Source organism: Dromiciops gliroides, chromosome 6, assembly GCF_019393635.1.
Source record: "Dromiciops gliroides isolate mDroGli1 chromosome 6, mDroGli1.pri, whole genome shotgun sequence".
NCBI lineage: Eukaryota > Metazoa > Chordata > Mammalia > Microbiotheria > Microbiotheriidae > Dromiciops > Dromiciops gliroides.
In genome coordinates this window covers 249,831,077-249,844,026 of record NC_057866.1, presented here as the reverse complement: position 1 = coordinate 249,844,026, position 12,950 = coordinate 249,831,077, and the positions used below count along the sequence as shown (strand labels likewise).

General features: G+C 37.8%; 1 protein-coding gene across 5 annotated transcripts in view; it reads left to right on the top strand.

Annotated features, from left to right (window-relative positions):
* Positions 1–12,950, top strand: part of PTPN13 (protein tyrosine phosphatase non-receptor type 13) — a 235,606-nt gene that overhangs the window by 159,839 nt on the left and 62,817 nt on the right. For all 5 annotated transcript variants that reach the window (XM_043971895.1, XM_043971899.1, XM_043971897.1 and 2 more), the window contains 4 exons: positions 8,288–8,377; positions 8,683–8,790; positions 9,415–9,546; positions 12,183–12,640. In XM_043971895.1, the coding sequence (XP_043827830.1) occupies positions 8,288–8,377; positions 8,683–8,790; positions 9,415–9,546; positions 12,183–12,640 (788 nt within the window). The remainder of the gene's footprint in view (positions 1–8,287; positions 8,378–8,682; positions 8,791–9,414; positions 9,547–12,182; positions 12,641–12,950) is intronic.

The following is a 12,950-nucleotide window of genomic DNA, read 5'->3' as shown; positions in this document are numbered from 1 at the left end:
TATGAAATTCGATTCAACAAACATTTAAAGTATCAATTGTGTGCAGAGCCCTATGCCAGGCACTGAGAAAAAATGTGAAAATTGTTAAAAGACACTAACAGTGGCTGTCATAGTTTCCCATCTATTAGGTTCTTATAACCCTCTGAGCCCTATGATGTTGTTTACATTAACATCATTTTAGGTGGCTTATGTTAAGTAATAATTTATCACATTAGCTTTCCTAAGATGTCTTGAAGTTATGGTACGGTGGAAAGTCTCTGTAATCAGAGGACGTGGGTTCAAATTCCATTTCTGATGATTATAATCTGTGTGACCTTGGACCTGAACTCTGCCTTAGTTTCTTCATCTGTAAAATGGACAGGTTGGACTAAATGGTATCTGAATTCCCTTCTAGCTGTAGGTCAATGAACATATGAATCTGTCATCAGTATAGTTAGTGGTCCTTTATTTAAAATCAGTTTGTTCTGGATTCTGGAGGACCTGAGTTCAAATTCAACCTTAGACACTTAACACTTACTAGCTGTGTGACCCTGTGCAAGCCACTTAACCTTCATTGTCCTGCAAAAATAAAATAAAATTTAAATTAAAAAAATTTTTTAAAATAAAATCAACTTGTTAAAGAGGACGCCTTGTGGAAATAAAGTACATATTAAGTGTTGAACGTGAAGATTTTCCAGTAAGAGTTGTTCATCTGAAGTTCATGAACTTGATTTTGTAAAATATATTTTGGTAACTATTGCAAGATAATTAGTTTCCTTTGTAATCCTATAAATTTTATTTTATCCTTTTAAAAACATCATTATCATTATAAGAAAGAGCCATAGCCTTCACCAGAGAGCATGACAGAAAAGGGTATATAGTATATGATATAATATTACAGTATCAGGAGATATAAAAATAAAATACCTCAAATAGAATAATTTCAAAGTATTATTTCAATTACTTTTGCCAAACCAGAGTTCTTTATTTATTTTAAATTAAATGTTCTGAGTTCACTAACAATTGCTCCAAGCCCTCCATGCAGGAAAATATCTAACACTGATCCCTGGCTAACCCCTGGTCTCTTTATGGTTGAGAATGAAATTATCATTAAGGCAAGTCAAGGAGGTGTTCTACTTTTGACAGAGAGAAAGCTTCCACAGATTATTGGATAATTTGGATCTCTCCATGACTTTTCTTTTTTTTTTAGTGAGGCAATTGGGGTTAAGTGACTTGCCCAAGGTCACACAGCTAGTAAGTGTTAAGTGTCTGAGGCCAGATTTGAACTCAGGTACTCCTGACTTCAGGGCCAGTGCTCTATCCACTGCGCCACCTAGCTGCCCCCTTTCCATGACTTTTTAATCATGTCTCTTTGCCAAGTTTTGGATCTATTTCTCAACTTCCTTATCTGTTACCTCTTTCTGACCAAGCGGTCTATAGTATAATCCAGTGGCAACACCATTTCTATTTCTCCATCCTTTGACCTTGACCCAAATACTTTGTCATGCTTCCCCCCTCTGGTTCCTTGGATTGCTCATGTGAGGATCCCTGTTTAAGATATAATGCTACCCTACTCCCTTTTATCTAACTTACTTCTTTTGAATAAGGTATACCCATCCAGAGTCACCATCCACCAAGGCTTTACTGATAACTGTGACGTTAGACTTACCTCCTTCTGTTAGAACCTGTGGTTCTTTGTGGTTGCCTAAGCTTTTAGACATTATTATTAATTCATGTTATCCATAAATTTTTGCTACTAGCTCTTTTCTTAGTCTTTGTTTCTCGTGAATTTCTGGATGTCTCAGCTACTGTTGTTTTTTCTTATTTGTGGCTACCCCCTAAAGTATCTAACTTGGGGGACACTCTCAGCAGTCTTCTCCCTCCCTGAAATTTTTAAATTTAAAGCCCTTTTGATTATATTTGCATGACGTCTGACAAATGCACAACCTTTGTTAATTTTCTTTCTTCTTTGGCTAGGAATCTGTCACCTTCACGTTTTAAGCTGTGGTCTAAAAATCCAACTCCATTCTCAGATACCACCTTCTTAACTAATAGTTCTCTTCCCAATTAATTTTTTCTCTTACACTTTCTTCTTCTGTGAGCAACAGGGAAAAAGAACTGGTTTCTCCTCAAACACTTAAGAGCTATATGATGCTAAGGCTTAGCCTGTCTTAGCCTTGATATTTTCATCTGCAAAATGGGGGTGATAATATTAAATGAGATAAGGTATATAAATCACCTTGTAAACTTTGAAGTGATATGCAAGGCTCTGTGGTAAGAAATAACAAGGTAAGGAAATAAGCATTTATGGAGTGCTTTCAATGTGTCAAGCACGGTACTAAGTGCTATTTATAAATATTTCATAGGATCCTCACAACAATCCTTTAAGGTAAGAAACTGAGACAAAGAGAAATAATGTGACTTACCCATGACTATTGTCAGAGGATGTATCTGAACTCAAGTCTTCCTGACTCCTGACCCACTGCTCTATTCACTGTGCTGGTAAGGCATTGTGGGAGCTACAAGAACATTCTCCTTCAACCTCAGAAGCAAGATAGAATGTTCCAGAAATCCATTTTAATAGATTGCATTATCAAGATAGAAAGGAAGGAATTGTGGTGGAACCCAAAGGAGTAAGGTCATATGAGGGTAAAGAGGATGACCTGTACTGATAAATATCGTCTCTTCCTCCATTTTTTTCTCTTTCCCTCCCAACCGTCAAAACTCATTTAGGAGGTCTCAGCTAAGTGTTGATTGAAATGATTTATAATAAAATATAAATGACTCATTTCCTCTAAGAAGTACTTGCTTACCAAAAGAAGAGCTTCTTTATCCAAATGAACCTTTTTTTGATTTGATTTGATTTTTTTTTTTTTTTTTGGTGAGGCAATGAGGGTTAAGTGACTTGCCCAGGGTCACGCCGCTAGTAAGTGTTAAGTGTCTCAGGCCAAATTTGAACTCAGGTCCTCCTGAATCCAGGGCCCGTGCTCTATCCACTGCACCACCTAGCTTCCCCTATCCAAATGAATCTTGAGTTTAGAGAATATGTTTAGGAAAAGATTATTTAACTACTAACTTTTAACTACTTAACTCCTTTAACTTCTTGTCCCCCTCCCCCCAACCATCTATGGTAAACCACCCCACATTGGAAGAACATGTATAAAATATGATTGTTTAATAGTATGCAGGCTAATCTATCACCCTTCTTAACTTTGCACATCTCTCTACTTTTGGGGTTCAGAGTCATTTAAGAGTCATTACTGGAAGGGAGAGCAATTGAAAGTTATCCATAGTCTGACCTCAATTTAGTTCACTTATTTTGTTTGGGTTTTTGGGGGTTTTTTTGCGAGGGGCAATGGGGGTTAAGTGACTTGCCCAGGTTCACACAGCTAGTTAAGTGTCAAGTGTCTGAGGCCAGATCTGAACTCCGTCCTCCTGACTCCAGGGCTGGTGCTCTATCCATTGCACCACCTAGCTTCCCCCATTTAGTTCACTTCTTAAGCACCAGACACTATGAGAGGTGATGGGGATATAGAAATATTAATGAAATTGTCCCAAATATTAAGGAATTTACATGGAGGGAGGGAATGGCAGTGTATACACTAATGACTGGAATCACACAGGCTTGAAGGAAGCTAGGATTCCAAGAGGCTGAGGTGAGGGAGGGGGGGGAGGAAGGGAACAGTCTACAAGGGCAGGAAGGTAGGAGAGGCTGGACTGGTTATATGATATGCTAGAGTGGAGATTGCATTCAAATTGGACTAGATGACAGCTGAATTTCTTTGGAAGTTATCAAGTTTAATTCCTCGAGATGGAATGCGCTATGCAAATAGATCAGTGATTTTACTAAATTTATTCCACCCCCTCACATCCTGTAGTTTAGGCATTATTTTAGAATCTGCATTAGAATGGGTGCTGCATTTGTCCATGCAGTCCTATTGCCACCAGCTAGTGTTTATTACAGAAAAGACAGACAATCCTTTAATATATCCAGCATTAACTACCTAAATTAATTCCCTAAACAGGCTCTTTGATATAGCCAAATCATTTCCAAAAAAGACCTTCTATAGTGTTTTAAGGTTAGCAGAATATTATACATAAGTTATTTCATTTACTCCTCACAATGACCCTGTGAATTGAGTGCCTCATTTGAGGGGCTTCCAAGTCTCCCCGACTCCAAGGCCACACTCTACCCAATGACCCACTTAAATGTGCTGTGACCTTGTCTGCTCCTGCCAGCTGCTGCCCTCCCCCTTATCTCCATTTATCCAAATTCAGCCCTTTCTCCAACACAATTCAAATGCCTCATAAAGACGATCTTTTAGTCCCTACCCAAGATTATAGGCTCAGATTTAGAGATGGAAAATCCAGTGTAATCATTTCCGTTTACAGATGAAGAAATTGAGGCCTCCTGGCAGAGCCTAGATATTTTAAAGTTTTATTGATGCCTTTTGTAAGCACGAAAACAAATTAAGCCAAACCAGCTGACAAAATGCTTGCAGCTTTTACTATGTTGCAGCCCTATTCTCAAACATCTCTCTCAGGAACAAGGAAATGTGTTTCATTATGTCTTCCCTCATCCCAAAATCAGTCATTGCATTAAACCTGCATTTGGCTGCTTTTTAGTGTTATCATCACATTGTTCCTTGTTAATATTGTTCTTTGTTCTTCTTGACTTAATCCATATCATCTAATTACCATGCAAACCTTTCCAGAGATGGGGTTCTAACCCAGTGCCTTTCACTATAAAATTCAGTGCTTTTAAAAAGTAACAGCAACACTGCCTCTGGTGAGACCATGCTCACTGACATTTTCACCTATTATCTGTGTTACAAAAATCATTTTTTTCCCTCTAAAGTGAATTATCCTAGAGGTTCACATATCCCTACCTTATATACCTCTTTTAAAAAAATGTCAAAAAAAAATAAATGTCAAAGGAAAAGAAGGAAATTATGCAAGTAAATGCAATTATTTGCCCTTTGGGGGATTTTTAAAAAAGTATTAGGTATTTAAAACCCAAGGAGAGTGAAATTTGGGACATCTTAATTAAGATATTCATTAATGAACATAGCAAAAACATCATATTCTTTATAGTTACTGGTCATAAATAAGTTATTTCTCTTATCAAAGGCATATCCTTTGGTGTTCATTAAGGAAGAGCTAGTAACTGTGTTTTCATGTGCCATTATTTGAGTCCAAAGATTTTTATAAAATTATAATTTGTCAGTCAATAAACATTTAAGTGCCTACTATGTGCCAGGCACTGTGCTAAGTGCTAAGAACACAAAAAGAAGCAAAAAGCAGTTGTTGGCCTCAAGTAGCTTACAGTCTAATGGGGGAAGGAAAAGGGTTTTGTTTTGTTGGGGGTTTTTTGAGGGGCAATGAGGGTTGTGACTTGCCCAGAATCACACAGCTAGTGTCAAGTGTCTGAGGTCAGATTTGAACTCAGGTGCTCCTGAATCCAGGGCCGGTGCTTTATCCACTGTTCCACCTAGCTGCCCCCAGGAAAAGGATTTATATGGGATAAATAGGAAATTATTAAGAAAGGGAAAGCACCAGAATTAAGAGAGTTTGGGAAGGGCTTCCTGTAGAGGGCGGGGTTTTAGTTGAGATTTGAAGGAAGCCAGGGAGTTCAGTATTCAGAGTAGAGGATTGGAGTGGGCAGAGATGTGAGGCAGGCAGACCCATCAGCATGCTGTTGCAATAAGCCTGACTTGAGGTAAGTGGTGGCAGAGAAGTTAGTGAAATCTATATGCCTTGGCAGCACATTAGATATGGGAGGTAAGAGATAGCAAAGATAGAATCCAGGATGACTCCTAGGTTGTGAGCCTGAGGGGCTAGGAGGATGATGTTACCTTCTACAATAATAAAGGAGAGGGGAGGGGTGGAGGGGAAAAGGTAATGAGTTCAGATTTGGACATGCTGAGTTTAAGATGCCCTGTGGAATCCAGTTTGAGATGCCTGAAAGGTAGTTGGACATGCAAGAGTGGAGATCAGCAGAGAGGTTAAGACGGGATAAGTAGATTTGGGCATCCTTGGCATAGAGATGGTAGGTAATTGATTCTACAAGAGCTAATGAGGTCCAAAAGTGAGGTAGTATAAAAGAAGGAGAAAAGAGGAGCCAGGAGAGAACCCTAAGATTAGAAGGTGTGATCTAGATAAGGGTGTAGCTAAGGAGACTGAGGAATGGTTAGCTAGGGAAAAGGAGAATCAAGAGATAATAGTGTCCAAGAAACCTAGTGAGAAAAGTGGAGAGAGAAGGAGGAGAAGATGATCAATATAAAAGGCTACAGAATAACATGACTAATGCAGAAATATGTTTAATGTTATTATGTGTGTGTGTGTGTGTGTGTGTGTATATATATATAACCTATATCAGATTACCTGCTGTCTAGGGGAGGGGGGAGGGAGGGAGAAAAATCTGAAATTGGAAAGCTTGTGTAAACAAAAGTTGAGAACTATCTTTACATGTAACAGGAAAAAAATAAAATACTTTATTTTAAAAAAGGCTACAGAGAGGTTGAAGGGAATGAGGATTGAGAAGATCTTTGGATTTGGCAATTAATAAATCATTGGTAACTTTAGAAAGAGAAGTTTTAGTGAAATGATAAGGTTGCATAACAGATTACAGGAGTTAAAATGAGAGAGAAGAGAAAAGGGAGGCACCTGTTGTAGATGACCTTTTGGAGTTTAGCTATAAAGGGCAGAAGAGATATAGGGATGGAAGTAATTATATTTATATCTGTAAGTTTAACTTTGGTAATGATACTTTATTAATAGACATTCCTGTGTTAAGTTTTCTGTGCAGTATTTAGTTTAACATATTTCATTATCAAACTGAGAAAACAATAGGTATAAAATGAGTGAATTTAAATCCTCATCTTGTTTCTGATACTAAGTAGCTCTGTGACTCATCACTTACATTCTCTGTACTAAATCTGTAAAAATCAAAGTAATAACTGTCCTATCTTCCTTTAGCAAAATGAATTATATGCAGGTGTATTGAGGAAATAAAAAGCAATTGACATGGGGCAGCTAGATGGTGCAGTGGATAAAGCATCAGCCCTGGATTCAGAAGGACCTGAGTTCAAATCTGGCCTCAGACACTTGACACTTACTAGCTGTGCGACCCTGGGCAAGTCATTTGACCCTCATTGCCCCACCAAAACAAAAAAGCAATTGACAAATACAAAGTCATTTTTTAATTTGAAATTATGCTAAGAAAGTGACTAAAATGTCCACACTCCTTGACCCAAATATCCCATTGCTAGGTATATACACCAAAGGGGTCATGAATAAAAAGAAAAGACTCATATATGACAAAATATTTATAGCGTTATTTATGGTGGTAACAAAGAAATGAAAACAAAATAGGTGCCTGTCAGTTTGGAGATGGCTAAACAAGTTCTGGAGCCTGTCTGGTATGGGATAGTACCTACACAGTAAGAATTAATGAATATGAAGATTTAAGGAAAGCTTGGGAAAATTTACTTTAACTGATACAAAGTGACATAAGCAGAACCAAGAACATAATCTCCACTATAACAGTCATATAAATGAAAAGAACAGGGGCAGCTAGGTGGTGCAGTGGATAGAGCACCAGCCCTGGAGTCAGGAGGACCTGAGTTCAAATGTGGCCTCAGACACTTAACACTTACTAGCTGTGTGACCCTGGGCAAGTCACTTGACCCCAATTGCCTCACAAAAAAAAAAAAAAAGAAAAGAACAAACAATAAACAAAATTGAATTTAGGTTCCTTGACTTAGAGTTGAAAGGCACCTCCAAGATCACTTAATCCAGTCCCCTGACTTTACAAATGAACATTTTACTTGCCGACCCATGTATTACCATAGAAATAACAATTCTGGTTTTCAAATTTTAAATAAAAGCTACAGAAATGTATATGTGCTTATATTAAAATAAGCATTCACAGACATACACTGCTAAAAACTCGAGGACTGTACAGAAAACTGCATGAAAATCTCATCAGAACTGACAATGCATTTTAACAAGAGACCTTCATAAGTAACTGAATGATTGATCTATTCTCAAAGCATTTAAAAAGTTAAGGGGGCAGCTAGGTGGCGCAGTGAATAAAGTACCGGCCCTGGATTCAGGAGTACCTGAGTTCAAATCCAGCCTCAGACACTTAACACTTACTAGCTGTGTGACCCTGGGCAAGTCACTTAACCCCTATTGCCCTGCAAAAAGAAAAAACAAAAGTTAAATTGGAAGAAATTTACAAATGCAACCTTGCTACTTACCTTTATTCTGTATATTTTATTTTTAAAATATAACTTTCCAATAGATGTTCTGCAAAAAAGATGGAGCATTGTGTCTTCACCAGAAAGGGAGATCACCTTGGTGAATCTGAAAAAGGATAACAAGTATGATTTAGGTAAGTCACTGCAGGTAGTAATGACAGGCTGGGGAGAATTCTATAAAAATTTTCAAAAACATTGAAGCCTCAACTTATCTTTTGCAAAAGCTGTCTTTCTACAGAAAATGTCATGAATACCAAAGTAAATGCAGAAGACATTTCCATTTGAAACTTCCCATCTGTTAGGGATAGCTTCTAAAATAGACTTGGGAACCATTCATATTTGATACTGAAAGTGACCAGAATTCTGAGTTTGAAATAGCTAAACATTAGTCCTTAGAAGCAGTATTACTGAAAGATTCTTTGAAATTTTTTTTTCTTAGGATTTCAGATTGTTGGTGGAGAGAAGACAGGAAGACTAGATCTGGGAGTTTTTATCAGTTCAGTAACTCCAGGGGGACCTGCTGATTTGGATGGCTCCCTAAAGCCAGGTACTTTTCAGTGATCACTTTACCTTAATGAGAAATATAACCAATTGGCAGCATTGTGCATTTTTTTTTTTGCTTCAGTCTTTTATTATTTTCCACCATTGTACATTTTTAATGAAATTGTGGGGCCTATACGGGACAAAAGGAATTTAGTCAAAACTCTACCTTTGGGGCAGCTAGGTGGCGCAGTGGATAGAGCATCGGCCCTGGAGTCAGGAGGACCTGAGTTCAAATCCAGCCTCAGACACTTGACTAGCTGTGTGACCTTGGGCAAGTCACTTAACCCCAATTGCCTCACCAAAAAACCCCCCAAAACAAAAAAACTCTACCTTTGATGGGTCAGCAATGAAATTTATGAGTCAAATTCCTTGTTGCTAAAAGTGTCTGATTGGCTCTGTGTCTATGTACACATATATGTTCATACATACACATATATACATATATACACATAAATGTATCCATGAATATATATACATATATATTTATTTTTTTAATAATAAACTTTTTTTCATAGTTTTCGGTTCCAAATTTTATCCCTCCTTCCCTCCCTCCCCGACACCCTCCCTAAGGTGGTAATCAATCATATACTGGTTATACATGTGCAATTATATACATTTCTTTAAACAGGAGACCGATTAATATCTGTGAATAGCATTAGTCTAGAGGGTGTTGGCTACAATGCAGCACTGGAAGTTTTGCAGAATGCTCCTGAGGATGTGACACTTGTTATCTCCAAGCCAAAAGAGACAATTTCCAAAGGTAATTTAATGAATTACTATTAGTTATGTTGTTTCATTAAATTTACAAGTTTCAATGTATTAATTCAACATGTTGAATTTAAGCATTTTTACAGATGACATGATCTGCTTCCTAGAGATTCTATTAAAAGTTTAAACTATTAAAGTAACAGGCTATATAATACACTCACACAAATTGTTAGCTTTTCAGTATATTATCAACAAACTCCAGGAGGAAAATTTAGAAAGAAAAGTTCCACTCAGAATAACTATAGAATGTATAAAATATTTGAGGGTCCCCATACCAAGAACTTACAAGAACTAGATCAGTACAACCACCATTTTGTTTAAAAAAAATAAATATTGAGGGGCAGCTAGGTGGCTCAGTAGATAAAGTACTGACCCTGGAGTCAGGAGGACCTGAGTTCAAATTCGGCCTCAGACACTTGACACTTACTAGCTGTGTGATCCTGGGCAGGTCACTTAACCCCAACTGCCTTAAACACACACACACACACACACACACACACACACACACACACACACACACGCACACGCACACACACAATTAAATTTAAAAATTGATCTGGGTAATTGGAGATATATTAATTAATGGCATGATTATGCCATAAGAATATCACAAAAATGACAGTACTGCCCAAAATACTACCCTTCAGGTGGCATTCCCTGGTTTCTCCCTCTACTAGTGGAATTTCCTTCCATCTACTTTATACACACACACACACACACACTGGTACCTCAGTATTTTTACATGTTGTCTCCTATTAAAATACAACAGAAGGACAAGAGATAATTTTTGTCTTTCTTTGTATCCTTTGCTCTTAGAACATTGCCTGGTACATTGTAAGTCCTTAATAAATAAGTGTTGACTGACCGAGATTACTACAACTAACTTTTCATCCAGAAGAACAAAATGTCAAGAATATAAAAGAAAATAACTGTTGTAAATTGGGAAGAAAGATGGCCTAGCAATACCAGATCTGAAACTATACTAAAAAGTAATAGTCATAATCATTAGACACTTGTTAAAAATATGTAAAGTTCATCAGTGGAACAGATTAAACGCACAACATACAGAACCAGGCAAATATAACAATGTAGGTTTTGATAAACCCAGGGAAGCTTGCTAAATTCCAGCTTCTGGGATAAAGACTCACTATGTGACTAAAACTACTAGGAAAAGTTAAAAAACAAAACAAAAACAATCTGGCAGAAATTAAGTGTAGACCAGCATTTCACATCATAGACCATACTACAAAGGTAGATACAAGACTCCCTTGACTAAGTTAGGGAGAGGGGAATCACGGGAAACACAATAGATCATTTTGATTACATCAAATTGAGAGATTTCTTCACACACAAAATCAAGATCAGTGATTAAAATCTGAAGAGAAACAGTTAAGTGGGAAAAGTTTTGTAGTAAGTTTCTCTCAAAGTTCTGATATTAATCATAGATAAGAAACTGGTCCTGTAAACATAGGAACATAGAACATAAATCTAATCATTCCCTAATACAAAATGGTCAAATGTTATAAACAGCAGCTATCAATGAGAAAAATCCATGCTATCACAGCCATATGAAAAAATTAAAGCTAATAGCCCTCAAATTGGAAAAAATGACAAGGAAAACAAGATGGCAATTGTTGGAAGATCTTTGAGAAGACAAGCACATGAATGCACTGACAGTCGAGCTGTGAATTAGTCTATCCTTTCTGGAAAGTCATTTGAAACTATGCCCAAAGTTGCCTAAATTATACATACTCTGACCCAGTGATAGCTCTGCTAGAAACATATCCAAGGATCAAAACAGAGAAAGGTCCCTTTTATACAAAAAAACAATGGTTTGCTGTGAATTCTTTAGGACCAGCAATATTTTGGGGATGTTTTCATAATGATATTATACTTGATCATGGAGGAAACTGGTGTTTATTGAGGCAGGGGGAAGTGGATAAAGGGAAGACGTAGTCAGACTTGTGCTTTAGGAAGATCATGTAGGTAGCACGGATTGGAGAGAGTTAAAAAATTAGGGGCAGCTAGGTGGCGCAATGGATAAAGCACCGACCCTGGATTCATGAGGACCTGAGTTCAAATTCGGCCTTAGACACTTGACACTTAGTAGCTGTGTGACCCTGGGCAAGTCACTTAACCCTCATTGCCCTGCAAAAAAACCCACCAAAATAATTATTGTACTACCCATGTCATAGGATTTTTGTGAGGACAAGTGAAATATCTAAAAATTGCTATTTATACAATTTAAATTATTGTATAACTATTTATTTTGAATAATGTTTTTAAATCGTATAGCATGTGATGGTGTGCGGGGTTAGATTGACCCACAGGGAAGGTATGATATACCTGTTGGATATAAGTCTGTGAAGGTGCATTAGATAGGGAACGTTACTGCAATCTGGGTTCCTTTTAGTGGGTTCCAGTGTCATCTTCTATAGGAGAGTTTCTGTAACCATCATTGTACCCAGATCCCTCCCCCCCCCCAGCCCCAATAAGTTTAGCATAGGTTTCTGAAACTAAATTGTCAGTTGACTTTGAATTTACAGATATATTAATTTGCCTCATGATTAAATGAAATTTTTGCTCTGTGAGTAAAGTCATTCTCACTTACTGAATTTTTCTTTTCAGTGCCCTCTACACCTACATATCTTTCCAATAGGATCAAAAACTATATTCCCAGACCTTCCTCCATTAAAGACAATGACCTAGAATCTTCCTTAGAAGATCACCATCAGCTACATTATCAGCGACGTATCTCGCTTTGTTCCTCCGCACTGTTAGGGGACCAAAAGGAAGGAAGCCTGAGTTCTCAGGATTCTAGGACCGAGAGTGCCAGCCTGTCCCAGAGCCATTTAAATGGCTTCTTGGTAAACCATTTGGGTGCCTCTGCCCAGCAGGAATTCCAGCATTCCAGCCCTTCTTCCTCAGCTCTGTCTAAAGCTGAGAAAAAACAGAACTCAAGTGACCCCAACCAAAGCAAAGCTAAAAAGTTGGGCATTTCAGAAACCTTGGATTATTCTGACCGTGGGGATTCAGACATGGATGAAGCCACTTATTCAAGTACTCAGGATAATCACACTAAAAAGGTATAAGCTATTTCTCAGCCTGCTTTCTTTTTTTTTTTTCCTCAGCCTGCTTTCTATTAACAACAACCTTCCCCCACCATCCCTTTAGTTCCTAAATCCAATGTTCCGTGGTTGGTCTCGGAGCACTTATTTCTTCTAGCAGAGCTAGCTTATGTTAGCTACTTCTGTGGTCTGGAAATGGGAATTAGTGGTGCATTTCTACTAAGGAGAGAGTGTGGTGCACAGGGTTGGGGGGGAGCAATGGGGCTTGGAATCAGAGGACTCGGATTTGAATCCTGGTGTGTGGTGACCGTGGACAAGTCATGTAACC